This window comes from Protopterus annectens, chromosome 10.part0 (assembly GCF_019279795.1).
Source record: "Protopterus annectens isolate FY-2018-M chromosome 10.part0, PAN1.0, whole genome shotgun sequence".
Taxonomy (NCBI): domain Eukaryota; kingdom Metazoa; phylum Chordata; order Ceratodontiformes; family Protopteridae; genus Protopterus; species Protopterus annectens.
In genome coordinates, this window is record NC_056744.1 from 1,658,096,355 (window position 1) to 1,658,120,749 (window position 24,395).

Consider the following 24,395-nt stretch of genomic DNA (forward strand, 5'->3'; position numbering starts at 1 on the left):
AGTGATGGGTTCTGGAAGGGTTACTTGCTGCAAATTTAGCAACTTTGTTATAGCACTGCTCAAGTTTTGACTTGATAGTTAACCAGAGATTGTTCCCTGGTCATCCCTGAAATGGGATCATGTGTCCAGTGGGCCTAACTAGCTAATAATTTAATATTAGTTATTACTATAATTATTATTATTATTATAACTGCGGTGGTGGTGCTGCGGTAGCGTTGTCGCCTCACAGTAAGACTCTGTCCTGTTTGATTCTCAGCTAAAGTGTCTTCTGTGTGGAGACATGCGTGAATGGGCGTACCTTCGTTGAAGGTTGTGCGTCAGAGCTGGCAACTCGGTACGTAAAAATCTACTGCCAATCATTAGCGGGCCGGAGTTCCGCTGTGGCGACCCCTAACCGGGAAAAGCCAAAAGACACAACAACAACAAGTTATTATTATTATTATTATTATTATTGCAAATGAAACACAGTATCAACAAAGTATATGCAATCCAAGCTATAGTTTTCCCAATGATAAGCATAGGGCTGTGAGTGCTGGGCTTTAAATAAGGGCATGCACCAGAAAATTGATGCTTTTGAACACTGATGTTGAAAAAAAAAAACTTTTTATAATTCTGTACATTGCAAGATCACATGTGCTAATACTGCGAGTGATTTTTAATTTTTTCCTAGATATGTTATTTCAGGGACACTTAATGAATGTACGACAGAGAGAGAGTGTGTGTAAGGGTATAATTTTCCAGGCTTCTTTCCATAAGTAATGCTAGATTTACAGTGAGCATACATTTATGAACAACCGATCATTGCTCATGCTTTTGAACAGTAAAGGCCTTCCACTATAAGATCTATGAGGAATTGATGTACTATACAGATTAAGCAAGATTATTATTGCATTGAAGCATCCCCTACCTATGAAAGGAGCACTGTAAGTAAATAATGTATCGTCTTTAACAGCTCCTAGATGATTATAACATCAGCTGTTGCAACAACAGTAACTATTGATATATAGAAAATTTGCTTTTCTTGTCCTAGTGCTTGAGAGCATATATCACTTAGCAGTAAATGTTGCAACATTATCAACCGAGTAATATATTTCTTGATGTTCCTTTAATTACATGATTGACAGCTCCAGATGTGCTATTGTTAGCAAACACAGTAAAGCAAATGCATAGAGTCCCTTTCCTATAGTACGTTACAGATGAAAAAGAAAAACTAATCCCCAAGTGAAAACAACACAGTCTCTTTCCATGCTTCACACATGGCTCTCAGATGTACAAATGTAGACTCTGATGAGACAAGGATTGCTTACCCAACCTGGTTTGCTTATTTCTGTTTATATTGGAGAACCTGCAGACTACATTACAGACGCTATTTAAAGACTATGTTAAGATGCACAAGAAATGCGAAGTTCGCATTCTGTCTTCACCTTACACTGCAATTATTTATTCACATTTGCTAGAAGTGGAAGTAATTTACATTAAAATGTATTAACTTAAAAAAATACTTTTAAAAGTTTGTGATGTTAAACATTATGCACATGTTTCTTCAAGGCAACACTGGGATGTACTTCTGGGTTTGGAAGTTTTTCCTGAAAGCTTCTCCACTTTCTGGGTACTTCCTGTGCAACTTAGTGTTCCCCATGGAATCTCACTGCCTAGAGACGTTCCTCTAAACTAACTCTATGCAGTTTATACCCTTAGAATAAGGAGGTCTCGTGAACTGCATACACATTTTCACATGAGCAATTCATCATGTTAAGTTACCGAAGCTCCATGACAAAGTATAAAAAGCCCCAACTGCACCCCGAATTACCAAATTTCAACTAGTTGGTGGAGAAGCCAGATGAGGACAATGGGAAATCTGCAGATGGCATGAACACCCTTTGATGGGAGAGGGATCAGTAGCCCATAAGGCCATCAGCAAACTCAAGGCAGGGATTGCCAATGACAGAGGTCAGCAAGTAACCAGAGATATGGACTTGGTGTTCCCATGCCAATGATGGTAACTCTCCCTAGGTATAAACAGGAATGTGCACACAAAGGACTGACCATAGAAGGCTCCTGCTGTGACAGTGGTGTTCATGTCAGCCATCAGGGAGTGGAACCTCCCCAGCTACTGAAGATAAGAGCTTCGGGCATAGCCCTGGCAGGCCAACAGATGTGGCAGCAGTGTGTGTGTGTGTGTGTGTGTGGGGGGGGGGGGGGTGAGCCAGGGAGAGGATCACTGGTGAAAGCCACCCTCCCCTGTGTATCCCTTGGGCTGTTATTCCAGAAGGTGTGCTGGGGGAAATGGGGCCACAGAAGCCCAATAGTCCTTGGATCGTCACAGCACCAAACAGATTTTATGTCTGTCAGGGTGGAGGATCCTCTAGTTAGCTCATGCCAAAGTCAGTTTCCAAACAGTCATTCATAAAGAATGAATAACTACGAGGGGGATTACGGTTGGTAGGTAGGTAGGAAGGGGAAAAAAGCACATAGAAAAAAAATATCTTAAGTTTTACAACCAAGGTAAATAGTCATAACAAATATACTACAATAACAGTAAATTACCTGCTTGAAGAAAAAATCAGCAGTCTGCTTTTTGTAATGTTCTGTATCCCTATAAAGCTTGAAGCCAAAGAGCTAGAATAAACTTGATAATTATGCTGAATGTACTGGTCTGTGCCATTCTGCATATCCGTGTAAGTAAAAAAAAAAAAAAAAAAAAAAAAAGGAACAATTTAACTGATTACGAATTAATTAAAAAAAAACAAAAAAAAAATATATATATATATATATATATATATATATATATATATATATATATATATATTTATATATACACACACACACACACACACACACACACACACACACACACACACACACACTTTTTCTGCTGGCACCATGTTCTATACAATGGAACTAGTTCTCTATTAAAAATGACTATTTTTGCTATACAAGACTGATCACCTTCCAGAACTGGAATAGTTGGGCAAAAACATATGCCCTACATTTGAATGGCATTTTGAGAGGTTAACAATTTGTGCACACATGATCTTTGAGCAACAGTTTATTTCTCAATTTGTTCCTGCGCCTAACATGACTTGACTTATGCCTTCAACATGCATTCTAAAAGTTTGTTACTATTCTTACGAGTGCAAGGTCTTAATTTACACTGCAAAAAATATACACCACACTGACATTCTACTTCCTCACACCTCACAGCCATCCACCCTTTATCTTCAGAGTGTGTATAATTCTACTGAGGCATGGCAGCCACTCAACTCTGTTGACATTTCTTTCATATCTGCTGCCTTCTTTCTTAAATATTACATTTTCATCAGTGTAATGTTTACTCTCAAAATGCCAACCCTCAGCAGTATCATGGTTAGAGGAGTTAGGAACAGCTCAGTGTGGTAAAATCCTGGCAGATGGAAGATTTCTACATGAATAATCCTTTCCACTGCCAACACTCACTCTGCAGGGTTGCGCCTCTTGTAAATATTCATGTGCACTGCCTCCAGTGTACAGTCCTACCTAATCAAAACTCCTGGCTTTTCAGAGGGGTTGCTAGGCAAGATTATAAAAAAAAAAAAAAAAGGAATAAAGAAACTGAATACAACTAACTGAACACCCCATTGCTACCAACTACCCTGATGTCTGGCTTACTAACTGTTACCCAGCTCAGCATTATCAGTGATAGGAATCCATCATGTGCACCAAGTAGGCTCACATACAACTGCATTTCTTTAGTCTCTTTGTAAATGACTTCTGGCACAGACCATGTACTATTTTATTATCTTCCTATGAGATATTTCTATCCAGTCTATGCCCTTAGAATAAGGAAGACACCAGAACTGTAAACATTACTCCATATGGGACCTCACTCTCTATATGGAAACCTTCCTCGGAGTTACACTCTGCAGTCTACACCATTAGAGGAGGTCCCCAGAAATGCCACATAATGTTCCACATGGGGCCTAAATGCCAGTACAGAAACCTGAACTAGCTCCATCCTATCTGTGCCCTCAGAATGAGGAAACATCCAGAACTGCACACAGAATCTCATGGTTTATTATCACAATCCTGAAACGGATTCAGTCGAGTGATAACTTCATCGAACTAAAATATTGAAAATGAAAACATTATAAAGGCACAATTATGAAACCAGTAATGTTGACCTGTCCGTATTTGACAAAGTCGAAATTACCTAGCGTACCTTCCCTTCTAGTCAGTCCCAACTAATGTTTTGCAGGGGGGGGGGCAAGCCTCCCTGCACCCCCACCCCTCCCTGCAAATTATATATACAAACTCCAAGATCATACCACTGTGAAGAAATGGGTACATTTCCCAATCCCCACTGTACTGGGATCTTTTGATAGCAAACCGATCTCAATGTCAATAAATGTTTCCAATGAACTGCTTCTATCCAATTTATGCCCTGTTTTCTCCCCAGGACCTTGCCCAATGGCACCTCCCTTTTCATACCAATGGCCCATTTGTTCTAAGAGAAGGTGATCCAGTTACTCCTGGACTAGGTAATAGCCCTACAGCCCATCTGATCCTGTGCAGGACACCCCCCAGCCTTCCGTTAACTGGCAAGAGTTGGTGAGTAGAGTGTGCATCGCTTGCTGGTCCTGGGGGATGGCCTACCATCTATCCCTGGGGATACTTCCCATCCCCCTCAGCAGCTCCTCTGAGCTTGAAATTGTCACCTACCAGTTTCCCCTCAGCTATTTAATCCAAAAACACTATGGTAGCACAAGCCTGGCCAGCTCAAAACTTCAATGGTTAAACACTTAGTACTTCTGCTACGAGTCACTTGTCTTGCAAGATGAAGCTACATCTCTTCTCCCTGGATGGATAAGCCAGCAGCAGCCACTCACTCTTATCCACCTAAGTCACAACTCAAAATCACGTCACCTGCATAGTAGTTAGGCCTTACTTGAGGGCAACTTCCAGTACCACGAAAAACACCTCATCTAACATCCTTCTAGCTGTCCATGCAAAGAAGCAACAAGTTTTCTTTTGGTGACACCTTTCCTGTGTATTCACTCTTTCACCAGCCTGCTATGCAGCTCTCCGCTTCTATTTCTCATACTGCCTGCTATCTGTTTGACATGATTACACAAGTCATTTTCATTTACTGATGTTGCCACTCTTTCTCTCCAGCTGTCCCCTGCAGTCGTTTTCCCTTTCAGACTATTATTGCATAGCATTTCTGTACACTCAGTTTAAACTCCCAGGTTTTACACCACACCTCTAGTCACGCAAAGTCATTCAGCTTCCTTACAAAACCTTCCCTGTTTATCAGCCCATTTTCTAACTTTATATCAACAGCAAAAAGGCAAATTATTCCGACAGTCCTTGTGCGATATCTCATACAAACAGACTGAACTGGATCAGCCTCAGTCAGTCTTGAGCCATTTAGTACACACTTTGGCACGGTCTTTGCCCTGAGGTTGAGATTTATTTACCCTTTCATTCTGTTTAACACTGCCCAGTCAGAGTTTTCTATAATGATGTCCTGAGACTGGCACTATGGTTTTCTAATGTGTTCACTAACCACTTGTGCGATACCACATCGAATGTTTTGTAGAAGTCTGAACAGGCCACGCTCTCACAGCCCTTTTCTGCTTAAATCCTGCAGTTACTCAAATAACTGTATCAGAGTCATTATTTTACGCTTCAGAAAATTAACAGAGCTGTACTAGACTTCTTCTTCTTTCAGCTTTTTCCCGGTTAGGGGTTGCCACAGCGGATCACCTGTCCGCTCATGATTGGCAGTGGAGTTTTACAGTGTCGAGTTGCCAGACCGGCGCCTAACCTTCCACAGAAGGCACACACACGCACTCACACCTAGGGCCAATTTAGTGCGTCCAATCCACCTACAGCATGTCTTTGGGATGTGGGAGGAAACCGGAGCACCCGGAGGAAACCCACGCGACCACAGGGAGGACATGCAGGCTCTGCACAGAAGGCACCCCAGCCGAGAATCGAACCGGAGAACCTCTTGCTGTGAGGCAGCAACTCTAACTGCTGCACCACCTCGGCCGCTGTACTAGACTATGAAGCAATACTTACAAGTATTCGTACCAACAGTAAGTATTCAGCCCTCTAAAAGGTTAGATGCATGCAAATTATTAGCTATACATAACAATACAATAGTAATGAATTGGTACAAATTCATCATTCAAAGACCTGATAACTGATGTTTTGTTGGACTATCAGTAAAATGTTTTGCTACAGTTCTTTGGGGGAGGGGTGGAGTTTATTTCTCACACACTTCAGTCTCTCATCCCAATATTCTAACTTACACTGTATTACACTATAGTATAAATTACCCGTTACAGATTCAGTTTGCCCTGGGGCTCACTGTACCTAGAGAAGGTTCTTTCACTAATAATGCACCTGGGCCTTTCCTGTTTAAGTTAGCAGCAGCTTCATTTCCAAAAACAGCTCTCTCAACTTTTTTTTTTTTTTTTTTTATGCCCAGGTTACTTGTTTCAGTTGCAATCCCTTAACATCAGACAAATGAAGTATGTGCTTCCTAGATCAAACATTCAGCATAACAAATCATATCAACATATCCAATACAGGGGAACCTGTCACTTTATGTTTATTCATCACAAAGTGTCCCTTACCTTATACACACTGACTGCCTCATAGAGGAGCACAACTCCATGACTGGAATGGCTGGGAACACACAAGACACAGATAAAAGTCTCATCTTCCTTGCAGAATAACTCCAGTCTCTGTCTGTGCTCTCCACAGCACAGCTCTGTTCCCCCATTTTTAGCACACAGATTCTGTTTCTCTTCTTTCTCCCTACAGCCTGTTTCCTGCCTTCTGTGCCCAAGCTTCAGTCTCTGGGATCTTCGAACCATTATGAGCCAGTAATCACTTCACTGTATAACTTTTGCTAGGAAGTTCCTGTTTATATTCAGGACGGGAGGATTTTGTTATTTTATACCAAATCCAGTTTAAACAAAGCTTACAGAACTGGTATCTACAATCTAGAATCACTGGTATTTGAGAAAAATAAACATTGTCCAAATAAACTGCTATGTACAAACCCCAATGTGCCTGCTGCAGAGGCCATGACAGAATTTTTTTTTTCATTTTTTTAGAGAACAGGAAGTAGAATGTATGAGGAAGTGAGTGACCACCTCCATTTAAAGGGCCAGCATGCAGAGCAGTTCATTCAAATCTCATATTAAACACTTGAATGCTTTCCTTCTAAAAAAAACAACTTTAATTCAGGTATTGTAGTTAAAAATTCCCAGGTACTTAAAAATCAACTAAAACTTATACTTTATTAAGGACAAAAATATAATTCCTGCCCTTGTTACAGATATCCTGCTAATCCCATAAATGACTGCTTTGTTTTTGTCTGAATATAATATAATGCTAATGACCACAGGCTGGACTCTGAAACTAAGCATATCAGCCACAGTATTCTTTCATTGAACTACTGTCCTGTCTTTCATGACCATTTAGTTCAAAAAGCTCAGCTCAAATTAAGTAGTTGAGCAGGATGTACTACACTACAGGGTGCTTTAATGTTGCCACCCCTCACTCACTGAACTATCATCCCTTGCAATCTGATGTTGCTCTTACTTTCAGACAGGAGCAAGACTTTTCTAAGCTGCTTGATAGATGAAAAATTACCAGAATTTACTTTATCACAACCTATTGCATAAACTCTAATTCCTGTTTCCCCTGTAACTGCACATAGAGGCTACAAAAATATAATACACCCATGCCTCAGTGCTGCACAGAACCTAAGTGGAATGCTATATTTTTGAGGCACTACACTAAATGGTAGGTTAGCTTGCCCTGTGAACCACTGATATGACCCCCTATGATTTACTGAGCATTAGAAGCTTTTTTTTTTTTTTTTTTTTTTTTTAATAAATCATAAACAGTTCACGCTTAGTGAACCTGAATTTATGAATCACAACCCATTATTTTATCTTACATCTTGTCGCATCCACCCTTTGTGACTATTAGTTTTTCTGGACTGAGGCCAAAGTATGGTTTCTAACTACTTTTGGACTTGTCTTTAAATGCAATATGGCTTAGGATAGGTCTTATTAATTTGGATTATTTTAATTCCTAAGGACAGCTATTAGTCATTTTTATTTGCATGACTTCATTTGTTTTTACTTTGCTAAGACGTCTAAGACATGAAGCAGAGAGACACCCATCTTTCCTAGATAAGCCTAAATGATGGTAGATTGATACCTACTATCTCACTGGTAGGGTTAAGAAGACAGAAAGTCCAATCTTATTATTCATAGACAGTGAGTTATTAACTCCAAAATGAGGCTAATCATCTGGCTACCCATTTCTGCCCACAAGCATTGGGGTCAGAGGAGATGAACTTCCATCAGAAAAGCAAAAGAAAAGTACCTCTCTATCAGTCTTCAAATTAAGCCTAGTCTTATTATCATGAGACTTCTGTGGTGGTGCTTATGTTAAATACTGTGTCCTCTAGCTTACATAGGTAAGTAGGGGTTCTAATCTCACAGCAGGACGGCAGTCTACTTTTGTGTGTATGGAGTTGTGTAAATATGACCTTAACTATTGTTGGCCTTATTAAAATAGTAGCCTTGCATTAATTTTTACAATGGGCCTGGCCCCATGTTCCTTATGGACAAAGGTAGCTTATAAATGCCTGGTCCTCAATGTACTATTTTGATAAAGAACATCATTATTCTTTCAGGAAACCTTGGCTATGCTTAGAAAGGCTCCTGGGCCATTAGCCTAGTAACAATCTATGAATCTATCTTCAGAACAGTAACTGGAGTGGTACACAAACCCAGATGGTTATCTGATGAGTGTTGGGCTGAAAATTATGTTGAGCATTCAGCAATAACAACTGACCACTATGGCAAAGAGAGCAGTTAACACTGTGAGCCATACAGCAGGTGTGAGGCTGCAGTTACTAAAATAACTGAACTAGCCTGTAGTGCATTGCACGATAGGAAATGCTGCCCAATACACTAATGAGACTTGTATGTACTAAAGGAGCAAGATTGCTAGTAGGAAGATGCCTTGTACTTTGCTGTAGTGTCTCTTAGGCAAGGTTCACGGATATATAATGAATAATGACCCTATCATAGCCTGGTGCAGGGCTCCCATAGGGAGTAGGGCCCTATTGGGCCAAATAGGTCTGGCTGGCCTAAGGCTGGCTCTTCTTCCTAACACTTTACATATGTTGCAAGAGGAAAAAAAACTGTGTCAGTGACTCAACAGGTAACATGCTTGCCTTCTGGATCAGAAACTATGTCATGTCAGTGACTCAATGGGTAACGTGCTTGCCTTCTGGGTCAGAAGGCTTTGGGTTCTGTTTCCTCACCAGTTGCTTGTGTTCATTCTTCTGACATTACGGTGCAGTATAAGGAGGATACCACACTCCAGAAATACACTAAATTTGAAACATTAAAGGATCCGTGCTTTGCACATTTATCATGCTGAATGAAACTTCTAGAAGTACTGATTCTTTCATACAACAATTCCTTTTGGTTGATTAGATGAAGTCTAATTCAAACAATGTCTTCCAAGGAACAACTGTGCTGGTGAGTGACACAGTGTTCACTTGGGTTCTGCACTGAAACAGAAACAATAAAATGTTATCTCCCACATTTAGAATATGTTTGACAATGTTTTCATTCCAGCTTAAAATGCCTAAAAAATACCCTTTTGCTAACCCATTAGAATCAGGATGTCCTGGTTTACTAGGTAAATGGACAGTTCAATTTTGTTTAATGAAATGACAAAACGATGTGCAGTTATCTGTAACTATGCATTCTGGTAATACATAAGAACAAATAATCTTCTTACTATACTTACTGTAACCTGTTATGTTGTTTCCCACGTAGAAAATGCTTCTAACCACTTTGACTATGGCTCCACTACTACTATAAACATACTACTCATAAAGAAGCTGCAAAATCAATATATAGCCATTGTCAATATCCTTCCGAAATGTCCTATTAACACAGTGCTAATAGTCTAGGCATATCTGGCGTGGTAATATTCTTTGCATATGTATTCATACTCCTCATCTAGTTTTGGCCATCACATGAACTTTTATGCTAAAATTTTCATTTTAACAGCAGCAATGAATATGACATACTATGCTTACGATACTGCGTTTCTCAGTTTCTATGGAGCAAGTGCTCAGATTCCCCAAAGGACATATTTTTTCTTTGCTGAAAGTTCAGTCTTTCTGTGATGCATTTTAGCTTTATATGTGCCTAGGTTCACAGGGGATTACTAAACTAATGGCTTAAGAGCCCTTAAAAACCAAGCCAATATAACCCAATTTTGCCCAATATATGGCCCCTAGGGGCAGGAGGATGGCATGAATTTAGGGTTGCTACATTTTATGCGGGCCAAAGTGGGACATGGGGGTGTAGCCAATATGACACTGGCCACACCCTCTACCGTGATGTCACCACCAACGTGGTGAAGGAGATGCTGTTATGGGTACGACGGATGGCTGCTGGAGTGGCTAGCTGGTTGGTGGGAGTAGCAGCTGGATGGATGAATGACTGGATGGATGGCTTGGATGGCTGGCTGCATGAATGGATGGATGGCTGGCTGCATGAATGGCTGGGGGCTGGATGGATGGCTGGCTGGAGTGGCTAGCTGGTTGGTGGGAGTAGCTGCTGGATGGATGGCTTGCTGAATGGATGACTGGCTGCATGAATGGATGGATGGCTGGCTGGTTGGATGGATGGAGGATGGCTGGCTGGTTGGATGGATGGAGGATGGCTGGCTAGCTGGATGGATGGAGGATGGCTGGCTGGCTGGCTGGATGGAGGAGGAGGATGGCTGGCTGGAGGAGGATGGCTGACTGGCTGGCTGGCTGGATAGATGGAGGAGGAGGATGGCTGGCTGGATGGAGGAGGAGGATGGCTGGCTGGCTGGCTGGCTGGATGGATGGATGGAGGAGGAGGATGGCTGGCTGGCTGGAGGCGGATGGCTGGCTGGCTGGCTGGAGGAGGAGGAGGAGGATGGATGGCTGGCTGGCTGGCTGGCTGGATGGAGGAGGATGGCTGGCTCACTTGTTATAAAAAAAAAAAAAAATCTCAGTTGTTTTTTTAGCAGCTGTAGAAGCAGTTAAAACAAAGTGCTCCTACAGTCGTGATCGTTGCAGGGCTTTTCCTGCCCAAATCCCCACCCCTTTTGTGAATTGCAGCCAATTGCTGCACGAATTAAAGCACCCAGACCTAACAGGCAGCAGCTTTGCAGGTCCAGGTTGGTGACTTAACTTAATTGCCGTGAAAAAGCCGGAAGTAATTGCGACTTTTCCACGGCAATTCAGTGCGATCACAAAAGCAGGACTTTTCAGGTTCCACTACTTGATAGAGCGAACAACGGGATAAGGTGGTTTAACCCATGAGTGTCCTGCTGACAACGGGACGGGTGGCAACCTTACATAAATTTGTGCCTATGTTTTGAGAATCTTACAGATTGCCCCTGTCCATAAGGGACATAGGCACTAACTAATATGATGTCAAACTTCCATCACAAGGTTTGATAATTGAGTCAGCTATCTATAAGGTCTAGGCTTGCTTGTTGTCATTTCTGCTTTCAGTGTTATTTTTTAGAATTGATCTTCAGTAAGAATATTTATGCATTCAGTCATATCTTTAATTACTTTATTAGTTGTTGTTATTGTTGTGTCTTTCGGCTTTTCCCGGTTAGGGGTCGCCACAGCAGAACTCCAGTCCGCTAATGATTGGCAGTAGACTTTTACGTGCCGAGTTGCCGGCCCTGATGCACAACCTTCAACGAAGGTACGCCCATTTACACATGTCTCCACACAGAAGACGCTCTAGCTGAGAATCGAACAGGATCAGGTAATGGCATTCTCAGGAGACAATCTATGTTCCATGTCCCTTAGACATTCTGTACTAAATCTGATATCAAGATGATACAATTATAGCCCATCTGTAGATACATGATGCTGCCATGGTGAACAGAACTTTGTGCTCACCAAACTGTTAAATGTTTATAGCTGTAATCAGTTTAAACCATCTACACAAGATATACAGAAAGAAAATATCTATACACAGAAAGAAAGAATGAATCCCATAGTCTATTTTTTTTTTTGTTTTGTGAATATTTTTGAACACTGGGGAGAAAAGAAACATGAACTATTGATCGTTCCTTTCATGAGGGCGTTAATATGTTGAATCAGAGCTCCATTACATACAGAGAAGTATCACGTGCTATGGTTGCAGCTGCTCTTGGTCATACTGTTATAACATTGTACTTCGCATTATTAAAAAATCTTTGCATTTGTGAATGTGTTCTGTTACTGGCATTTCCCTTGCCATGTAAGTCTCTCCTGGCCTGCACAAGGATGTCAATATTCTACTTCCTGTATGTACTTTACTTGGCCAAAAATGAAGGAAGAATTCCATTGTTATCCAAAACATGCCCCAAGTATTCATTCTGAAACACATTTTGATGTTTTTTTTTTTTTAAGTTTTGCAAATTTCTGAGGAATTCAGTATCTTCCAGTCTCTCTCTTCTCAGTGAGTAGTAAGTCATCCAGATCAGAACTATACAATATATGAATGTGAAAACAGTTTGTGGCCTGGCAATGCTCTTTTTTTTTTTTCTTTTTCATTTTAGTATTGCCCACCTGTTTACTGCATGTGGCTTAAAGGTCATATGTTGTTTAAAGGAGAGACTGCCTCTTTTTTTAATTCATGTTACCGTCCTCTTACACTCAAGCACCTTCGTTTTGTTATAAATTTAAATAAAATAATTGTATAGTAATTTGAGTAATATAGGTGCACAGTACTGACATCTCTGTGTGCTACATGTTGCACAGTACCAAACCCTTGTGTGCAACTTGCAGATGATGTGACTGTAGGGATGTGATGGAGAATAGTTAAATGAAAAGGTGTGAATGAGTGAATTGCTATCTCTGTGAGTTGTATTACTGAAAAGAGTGTTAATTTTAGGGGAGAAAGTGTAATATATATATATATATATATATATATATATATATATATATATATAGTAAAACATTTTATTTTTCTTGGATAGCATGGTGGATTTGCTGAGTAACTGTTTTGCCCTTTAGTAAATTTTTGTGTTTTCTTGGCAGATATACCATCATAGGTAAATGTCAATTATTTATTATCGGGAGCCTGGATAAATGTCAGCAGGCATTTGTACAGAACATGGTCAAAGACAGAGAGAGTGAATGAGTAAGTGAGTGCGTTTGTGTGCTGGTGTGTCCTGTGACGGGTTAGAGCCCTACTTTTGGTTTTACCCTCACAGATATTATTACATCTTGCTTCTGTTTTCATAAGGGATTCTGTAAGTATTGTAAAATTGTGAAATAAAATTACATTTGTGCTACACTTTTTTTTTTTATAGTCTGAGTACATGGTTGTCTCTTGCTTCAGTTTTTATAAAGACGTGTTGCTACATATGTAAAGGTAATGAACATAGAAATGAAATAGAGAATGTTGTGGTATACAACAGAGCTACCTCTGCGTAATTCATTTGTACAGTCACAATGCAATGTTCCCTTCAGTTTTGAGAATGTTGGTAAGTGCATAAAGTACTGATACAAACATATTGCTGCATTACACATTTTAGAGTCTGAGCACATTGTCATTGTTTCTTGCTTCGGGTGTGAGACAGGTTAAGGACAGGTTTGAGCAGTATGTAAAGTACTAAAGCAGAATTACTACTATGACATGTTTTTTGCAGCCCAAGTAAGCCAATTTCCTTTGCTTACATTTTTGAGAAAGTTTTGTTAAGCATGTGAAGTACTGAAACAGAACAGAACTGTCATTTTTACATACTTGTTAAAGTCCAAGTAAACCACCATCCCTTACTTCAATCAAAGGTATTTTGCAAAGTGTGTAATTAAACTATCACTATGCTATTATTTTTGAAGATACAGTATGTTGTCGTTTCTTGCTCCAGTTTTTATAAGAAAGCTTAGCTAAGTATGTAAACTACTGAAATGGAACTATCACCGTGCTATGCTTTTTCTGGTCTGAGTACATTGTTTTATCTTCCTTCACTGTTTAGAAAAGTAGTTTTGCCAAGTATGTAAAATAGTGAAATCGAAGTATCACTGCCTTTTTGCAGCCTGAGAATGGCATTGTCTTTTGCTTGAATTTTCGTAAGAATATTTTGCTAAGTATGTAAAATAGTAATTAAAATTACCACCTCTTTATGATTTTTACAGCCAGAGTACATCATCATCTGCTTCAGGTTTTATAAGGAAGTTTTGCTAAGCTGAGTCCCAGCTACAATTTTCATGGAGGCAGGCAGTGGAGAGAGGGAGGTTACCTCAGGGTAACAGGTTCCCTGGGACAATTCTAAGCTGGCCTTCCTTATATCTGAAGTTTACACAATACTGTGTCTGTGTGGACTTCCTCAATGTACTCCAGTTTCCTTCCATATCCAATAGATATGCAGTAGGGAGACAGGTGACTACATTTTTATAGGTATTTGTGTGTGTGAGATGTAAAAAAAAAGTTTGCCAATCTACTTTCATTGCCTAGGAGACTCAGTGGATGGTGTCAGCTGTTCACAGGTTCACTACTGCATTTAAATGTGACTTGACAGCACTGGATAGATGGAAGCTATGTAAAAAAAACAAAAAAAACCTCTAACCGGACATTTTGGAGGATTACTAGGTTTGTAATGTTGAAATCAGAAGCTTATTCAAATAAGAAAATGAACAGATGGAGGTTTACAGTACTATATTTGTCAAGATTCAGTTGTGTAGGCGGTTCGGGTTACTTGCCTTTTTCTTACTACTGCTGTTCTTTCTATGTAGAGTAATTAATAGAAAGTAAAATGGGAAATGAGCAGTTCAGATTCAGATCAGGATGCAGCATAACCAAGCCAGTGTTTGCAGTAAGACAGATAATGGAGAAGAAGCTAGACACGAGGAAAGGGTCCAGCCGGGCGTTCCTAGACTTGGAGAAATTATATGACAAGTTCCCAAGAAATCTGATTTGGGCAGTACTACTGTGGTTCAAAGTCTTAGAAACGTTAGTAGAATTAGTGCAGGTTAAGTAAAAGGACCCAATGACTCAAGTATGAACAGTGTTTGGCTTCACAGAGGTGTTCGCGGTGGGAGTGAGTGTGCATCAGCGTTCAGCTCTGAGCCCATTGCTGGTGATGGACTACATTAGCAAACAGGTGAGAGGGTACAGGTCAATGAAGTTGCTGTACACAGGCAATGTGGCATTACAGGCAGAGTCTGAGCAAGAACTTCAGCAAAGGATAGGAGAATGGAATGCAAAATTGAAGACACATGGGATGAAACAGGGTACAGATAAGGCAGTTGCAATGGCAGCAAATAAGGGAAGTCAGAAGAAGATAAAAATTGAAATAGAAGGGAAAACAGCTGAACAGTTTAAAAGCTTTAAGTTTCTGGGAGGGGTGTTTAGGAGGAGGGAAGTATGAATGTGAAGATCAGAGAGACTGCAGCCAACTGGCACAAAATGTCAGGGTAGTGTATCACAGAAGAATGCCAAAAAAGCAATATGTACAAAATAATGATGCGGTAAGGGCTACCGTATGGTACAGAAACCTGGGCAGTAAAGGAAGAGCAGTTGATGAAACTACAGGTGATGGAGATGAAATGTCTGATATGGGTGGTAAGATGCACACTGTTGGACAGATGAAGAAATGAGGACATAAGAACAGAAGCCAAAGTAGATCCAATTACAGAAAAGGTCAAACAGAATAGATTAAAGTCATTCAGGCACATGTGCAGGAAAGCGGAAGGCAATCTGTTGAAGATGATTTGGGACAACAGGAAGAACGCAAGAGGAAACAACGGTATCCAGCAAAAAGGTGAGTGGATTGTTGGAGAGAAGACTCTGACAGTCAGGCATAAGTGTCAAAGAAGGTAGAAAGTGGCACTGAATAGGGAGAGATGGTGACATCCCAACCCCATGTAGAAAACATGAAAAAGGGAACTCATGATGATGATGATGATGATGATGATATTATTTTGAAATGTATAGCACATAAGCATAGTCAAGACTGGAATGCATTTCCTGCTATCCTGTGTACCATTATTATCAAGACTGTTTGATAGCTGGTTTCCATAAAATGGAGTCTAAGGAACTGGTTGAGGATTCTGGCTTTTCTTGTGGTGTCTACTTCAAGGAAGTACAGTATGTTAAAATCAGCAGTGATCTGGCCTGCTTGTGTGTTTACTCATGCAGGCGGTGAATACCACACCAAATACTAATTTTACTCTGTCCACCAACTAGGAGGTTCAAGGGATGAGGGATGAATGTAACATTGAGGAAAACAATGGTTTTAATGGAGTTCCTATGGATACACAAGTCACATGAATGCATTTGGTTTCTGCTAATGATAAAATGGTGACTGACTTGATTAAAGGAGAACCGTACCCACAGACTGAAAAAAAAACATGTTTATTTCATCAAGTCTTGAAGTTTCCTACATTTTAACACTACTTTGGTCTCTATATTCTTTTTATATCTTTAAATGTAATTCCAGAGTCTGCCCACATAGAGTCCAGCAACTTGGGTTTTCAGGCTTCCTCCAGGTTTCCCACAGTGCAGTGTTTGGCTTTAGAATATTACATCATAGACACTAAGCTCCTGTTAATGCAATGACTTTACATATGTTTTCTAAACTGCTTTCTTTTAGTAAGTCAGGTTTAATTATAATTTATTGCTTTTCAATGACTACTGAAAAGACAAACAGGGCTAATCCCACAGAATAGTATGGTAATTAAAACTGACTGCCTAAAAGAAAGCAGGGTATACATGAAAACACATGTAAAGTAAATGCACTGAGAGGAGCTTAGGGACTATGAAGCAATATTTCAAAGCCAAAGACTGCAATGTGGGATACCTAGAGGCAGACTAAAACAAAAATCAAGATGCCGGACCCCATGTGGGTAGACTCTGGAATTACATTTAAAAATATAAAAAATGCACATAGAGTACAAAACTGGCATTAAAATGCAGAGACATCAAGATATGATGAAATAAACATGTTTTTTCAGTCTGTGGGCGCAATTCTCCTTTAATAGTCATCTAAGGTGGATTTTCATTGCAATCATCACAACAGTGACACTAGCTGTATAAATATGGGTGTCAAATGTAAGAAAAACATTGTTTTTACTAGAGTAAACCATGAAGCAGTGGCTTTGATCAACTGGATAAGTAAACCTTTTTCATTTATTGTACCTAGCATTATGAGAGTAAGTAATGAGTTTTTGACCAAGCAGTTGGATAACTTGTAGAAAAAGCTGTTAAAACTCAGGAACTTACCACTCAATATGTTTTTTAAAGAGTGTATTAATAATAGAAGGGTACCCAAATGTTTCAGAATTTGGAAATTTCTAAACAATTGCTGTCAACTCAGAACTGTATTGTGAACTGATTAAAATCTGTAACCAGCATGGATACGAATTGATGAGTGTCATGATTAAACACAATGACCGCAAGATTAATGACTTAATAGTTGAACTTACAAAAAAATATGGACTTAACTATTAAATGTGATGTATTGTTTGACACCTATTTTTGAAATACCAAAAACTATTTAAAAAGGTAGATGAGCAAGTTAACACCAGTACTTCTAGAAAACAAAAGAAACTTGAGTGTGATATTAAAGATTATGCTAATTAAACTGCTTACCCTCTACCTAGAAGTTCCAACAGGGGGAACAATAATATTAATAACAAGATCACAAATATGGCTTTGAATCACCATAGTGGTGGTAACACTATGGTTTTCCACCAAATGATAGGGAATCTAATACTTATGGTAATGAGATGCATGGGGTAGATAAACTGGCTAATAAGAAGGATTTTAAGTCTTTTTAGAAGGCACTTTAAGGTCCCCCCCACCAAAGATCACAGAGAATTGCACAGCATGTACCTCCCCAACTCAAACAACTTTAACAGAACCAACAAGTAAGAAAAGGAAGAGGTCAAAGGGGAAGGGGCAGGGCTCAGAAACCTACCCCACTTTGCAGTTTTTACTGATAGATGTTTGAAACCTTTTCTTGACCTGTATGTATATGTTTTGAAAGATTTGTGGAGTTTTTTGATGAACATTACTGCTAATTTATCATCTTTCCATAAATCAGCAATAATGGAAGGATGATTTATCTTTTTTAATCATTAGTATAATAGACTTGTTTTTGAATATACCTCATGAACAGGGGTTATCAGTGTTTAACAAGGCCTTGTCTACATTTGAGTTTCTTACCTGCACAAGGGTTAACCTTCTGATAAACCTCATGGAAATAGTTTTGATAAATACTATTTTGTATTTTTGAGTGAGATTTTTTTTAGACAATTTCAAGGGGTAGCCATAGGGGCAACTTGTTCCCCCTTATTTGCCAATGTTGTTATGGTAAAGTAGGGAAGTGAGTTTGTGCTTAACTCAGAATTTGTGGATTGTTGGACTGTGTATTTCAGATACCTGGATGATATTTATATTTGTGTCCTGAAGAAAAGTTCTGAAGCTGGGTTAAAAACATTTTTCACTTAGATTAACAACACAACAGAATTTTTGTGATTTATTTGTTCCCATACTCAGAATGAGGTTAATTCTTTGGATGTCACCTTGCCTAAACAACACTTTGGTTTTTCACTGAACATCTACAGAAAGCCTACCTTTTCTAATTATTTCGTACACTACACTAGTTGCCATCTAATAAGACAGAACAACTTAATAAACTGGCAGCTAGTACATCTTTCTAGAATATCCAGACATTGATTTTAGAAAAGAAAAGGAAGTTTTTTGTGACATGTTTCTTCAAAGGGGTTACCCGATGAGATTAATTAAAAAATTCAATGAAGAAGTTGAAAAGGGGAGGACCAAAATATTCAACGCCCTATTGGGGATGTTAAAGTTTTTGATTTGAATAACCACGAGAAAAATGAAGATAGTAATGATTTGGTAACACCTAATTATGACAGAGCATTGTTACTTGTGTTTAGTGTAGCCCTCAAAAATGTTACTGAAAAAAATGTTCTATTTTTAGATCTGCTCCAAGAGTCTTTAAAGTAGTAGGAAACAGCCCAGGTTTAATATTTAAAAAATGGTTATTGAGACAATTATATTTTTGACATATGGATTTATTTATTTTACATTATATGTACATGTTTTACTTATACATATGTCTATTTGAACTGAATTGATGACGAGTGTGAAATTTGAATTGATTAGTGTATGGGTATTTAAATGATGTGTTAGATCTTACAGACTTTAGTTCTGATGAAGTCTGATTGTAGTACGATGACAGCCCTAAACTAAAGGATAATTCAGTTTATTGTGGCCATACTTTTTCTTATCCTCTTCCTGGAATACAATGTGGAGTTTTTTTTGTTTTTTTTTTCATTTTGCAATTTATGGCATTTCCTGCTATCTTGCGTACCATTTTTGTCCCTTATAGATGGCGTTACTGACTCTGAATGGAGCAATGGCAGGAAAGAAGAGAAATAAAGTGACGCAAAGCATAAAGTCATCAATGCTATGCAAGTGGAGGAATGTTTGATCACTGCCTAAAAGGTCAACATACTATGTCTTGTATGCCATGAAACACTTTCAGAACCAAAGGTCTGAAATGGTCAGCAGCATTTTGAAACTAACATCCTACATTATTCTAAGCTAAATATAAGTGAAAGGAAAGTTAAAGCAAACAGTCTGGAAGAAAAATTTAGTGGAGAACAGGAACATTTTCAAGAAAGTGAACACCAAGAATGAAGCTGCTACAATGTTTAACTTGAAAATTTCAACAAAATTATTGTTACGGGGCGGGGGTTTTACAGATAAGGCTTCTTAATGAAGTGTACGTTGATCTCTGTCTCAGGATTATGTGCAGATAAGAGAAGACTATTTGAGAATGACTCTATCATGCATGATTTTACAAAGACTGGCAGACATCTCTGTCAATCTAGGGGAACGGCTAAGGTAGTCAGCCAGTGAAGTCTGCTTTATCCCCATTAATGGAAGAAAATACAAACATTAATTACATTGCCCAAATTCTTATTTTTATTTGTGATGCTGAAATAATCTTTGAAATTGCCGAAGGACTTGCTGGCATATGCTCTATGACAGGTCACACAACTGGAAAAGAAAGCTCCCCTGAAGCGATAAAGTGTGTGAATTATAACTTATAAATGGATTGGATTTACCATTAGTACTGATGGTGCACTGGCTGTGGGTAGGGAAAAGGCTGAGGCAGTTACTGTTAATGTACAGTTTATTGGAAGACCGATAACCAAATATCATTACATTATAAATCAGCAGGTTTTATAAAACGGTCTTACAGTTTGACCACATAATGTCACTGGTAGCTGGCAGTGTAAACTACATCCACTCTATAGGATGAAAAACAAACCCTGGTATTCAATAAACTGCATGTAGGTTCCACAGGAAGCCCTACACAGAGTTTACATGTTTGCACAATGGTGTGCTGTGGTAAGCAGCGAGCAGCAGCGCTCTATGCATAGTAATGCCTTGAGGCGTGCCTAAGCTAGGTTTCGTGGTGGGTAACTGCTGCTTTCCAGGAAACCATGTAAGGAAATGTGGATATCAATTCTGTGTAAAGCAGAGCACCTGTGGTCTGTGGATTTGCATAGAGTGCCACAGTTATCTCCAGGGCTTCACAGGGAGTTGCCAATCTGTTAATGCAACACATCTGCACAAAGACCAACATAGGATCACTTGCATAAAATTATACCTGTTAGTAACAACCTGCAAATAATTGCTGGAACCTGTGTTCTGAAAGACTGCTTTCCAATCTATCTGCAAATATACAGAGCTGAGTATAATTTTTTTGGTTTTAGAGTTTGTTAATTGTTGCTTGGATCTCTGTTGAAACTGTTGTCTTCCTGTTCTGAGGGACTGCTTTCCAATCTATCTGCAAATATACAGAGCTCAGTATATTTTTTTGGTTTTAGAGTTTGTACTGTTAGCTGTTGCTTAGATCTCTGTTGAAACTTTTTTCCCACCCCTCCCTATTTTCTGCTGTGTCTTCAGTTGGTATAACTGTTTTTTACAGCTTGTGTATTATCTAACTCAAGGATCACTTGCATAAAATTAGACCTGTTAGTAACAGCCTGCATTTAATTGCTGGAACCTGTGTTCTGAGAGACTGTTTTCCAATCTATCTGCAAATATACAGAGCTGAGTATAATTTTTTTTTGGTTTTAGAGTTTGTTAATTGTTGCTTAGATCTCTGTTGAAACTGTTGTCTCCCTGTTCTGAGAGACTGCTTTCCAATCTTTCTGCAAATATACAGAGCTGAGTATATATTTTTTGGTTTTAGACTTTGTACTGTTAGTTGTTGCTTAGATCTCTGTTGAAACTGCCTCCCCCATTTTCTGCCATGTCTTAAGTTGGTATAACTGTTTTTTACAGCTTGTGTGTTATCTAACTCAAGGATCACTTGCATAAAATTAGACCTGTTAGTAACAGCCTGCATTTAATTTCTGGAACCTGTGTTCTGAGAGACTAATTTCTGGAACCTGTGTTCTGAGAGACTGTTTTCCAATCTATCTGCAAATATACAGAGCTGAGTATAATTTTTTTGGTTTTAGAGTTTGTTAATTGTTGCTTAGATCTCTATTGAAACTGTTGTCTCCCTGTTCTGAGAGACTGCTTTCCAATCTATTTGCAAATATACAGAGCTGAGTATATATTTTTTTGTTTTAGAGTTTGTACTGTTAGTTGTTGCTTAGATCTCTGTTGAAACTGTTTTCCCCACCCCATCCCCTATTTTTGGCTTGTAGTTTAAATTTGGTGGTTTTTGCAGTTGCCCGCCCCAGTGTATATTTGATCTGGGACACTCCCCCAGTCACATTTCTATACCACATTCTACCTAATAAACTCTTTCTGCACTTGCTTTTAGTTCTTTTTAATTTAATTGCATTTTTTAAACTGTGTTTGGTCTAATATTGCTACATACTCAAGTGTGCTAGCTTGCACTGCATGTGGATTGTTTTTACTACTGTTTTTGCTACTTTTCTGTAAAAAAAAAAAAAAAAAAAAACTGTAAGCCTGTTTCCTACCTTTCCTGTAAATAGTGTTCCAGATACAGATTTGCTGTATCCAGGACTACATGTAAGCTTCTGAGTCCCCCAAGCCTTTCTGTGTTGGAGGGAAGCCTTCTAGCTTATCAGTGGGAGTGGTAAGCACTAGGTAACCTCTCTACCACATAAGGAGTGGTTCTGGCCCAGAAATTGTAGTTATTTGCCGTTTGGGCAATCTTTTCCATCTCTCTCAACTTTCTGATTTGAAAGCCTATGTTTGCACTTGTTTCTATCTTGTAACTTGTCTAGTGCAGATACAGATTCTTAGTTTTAGCACTTAAATTTTCTTATTTGTGCTCAGCACTTGTTCAGAACTTGTAAGCACTAAATAAGCTACTAATTACTATAGCACTCAACCTTCCTCATTACCTAGAGGAAAACAGTGTTTGTACTTAATTTTCTCACATGCTTAGAGAAAAACAGCTCTTGTACTTACTTTCCTCACTTATCTAGAAGAAAATAGTTTTTTATTCAGGCATGTCCAAGGGTCAGCTCCCGGTGTTCTCTTCTGTCTATCTGATGAATCTGGGCATCTTGAGGCAATGTAGAAATTGCCTCATGTACACAGACAACCCTCTCCTTCTACCACCCAACACTACAACCTGTGAGAGATGCACTTATCTAGCCAAACTGGAGGTAAAGCTCTCTCCAACCAAGACTGAACTTGACAGTCATGAGGAGAAGGTAAACATTTGCACCACACCACACTCATCACATAGTCTCAATAAATCTACACCACCAAAATCCACACATAGTAACACAAAAACATTCACAGAGGCTCTATATAATAATCTGTCTAAGCAAAAGAGACCTCCAAAGCAGAAACGCAAGCAACCTCCATCCCCCAACACAACCCAAATGACACATAGCCCACAGACTCAGTGTGCCACTCAACCCCAGCCAATAAGGCAAAACAATGTATCCAACACACTAGTCATAGGTGACTCTATAGTCAGGCACACTGATGTCCCACTCACCAAGCTAAACAAGGAGAAGGCTACTGTTAGCTGCCTGTCGGGTGCCAGGATCTGCCACATAACCCACGCACTCAGGTCACTCCACAACAAGTACAAATATGACTCTGTCATTGTCCATGTTGGTGTGAATAACCTGAGACATACCTCCCTGGACTACATGAAAAGATACATGGAACAGCTCTCTGATCTTGCAGCCCAGGCAGGTATGACCCTAGCCCTGAGTACATTCTGCCACTGCCCAGAATTATACCGCAGTACAAGGACAAATGATTGACTTCAACAATTGGCTAAGCTTCTGATGTCATTCTAAAGGGATCCAGTATCTGTCTGCTTGGGATGAAATGGTAGACAGACCACGATGCTTTTTGCCACAGATGGCCTGCACCTGTCACCCCTGGGATTCTGGATATTGGCTAAGGCTCTTGCTGCCCCTATAGTGCCTTTTTTAGGTTCAAATAACAAATTCACCACTGTAACAGGAACAGGCAAGCAAAAACTGAGGGTAATGCTACTCAATGCTAGACATCTAAATCTCAAAATGCACTCACTTGAGGCACTCCTTAAAATGGAGAACATCGATATCTGTGCAGTGACTGAGACCTGGTTCTAGGCTCCAGAGAGCACCCCTGCACTACCAGGCTATAACTCATACCACACTTTTCAGCCATTTAACATGGATCGAAACACCAAAGGCGGAGGTGTGTCCATATTCATTAATGATATCCACACCTCCAGGCTAGTTGCTCAGCATAATGCATCCGAGGTTATCCAAGTGCAACTAACTCTGGGCAAAATTGCAATCCAAATTGTAGCTTGCTACAGATCCCCAACCATGCCCCAGGATTCCCACTCCTCTTTTCTTGATGTACTGGAAAATATTAGGGTTCAACCAAGCACCCTAACAATGGGTGACTTCAACTACCCCACCATTAACTGGGAAAACTACTCATGTACCAACTCCTTAGCTCAACGCTTTCTGGTATTCATAAACTCCAATGCCCTGGATCAACTTATCCACACCCCCACCAGCGGCAACAATATCCTAGACCTAGTCATTACCAACATGAGTGACCGGTGTTCCACACCTGAAGTCAACTCCTCGTTGGTCCGATCTGACCATAAGCTAATCACCCTTGATATCCACATCCTGCCCCCACCCCCCCCCATTAAGGAAACCATGGTAAAAAATTTCTCCAAAGCCAACTTCATGCTTCTTAAGACAGAAGTGGTGAACTTCATGACACCCATGCAGATGGACAATACAATTACAACTGCTGAATCCTACACAAATACACTCTATAAGCACTTACACAAGTGCATGGATTGTGCTATCCCAA

At 39.5% G+C, this 24,395-nt stretch overlaps 1 protein-coding gene across 1 annotated transcript in view; it reads right to left on the reverse strand.

The window, feature by feature from the left end:
- LOC122814382 (zinc finger protein 850-like) overlaps positions 1–24,395 on the reverse strand; it is a 221,475-nt gene that overhangs the window by 118,756 nt on the left and 78,324 nt on the right. The window contains exon 5 of the mRNA XM_044086966.1: positions 6,624–6,882. Coding sequence (XP_043942901.1) covers positions 6,624–6,882 — 259 coding nt within the window. The remainder of the gene's footprint in view (positions 1–6,623; positions 6,883–24,395) is intronic.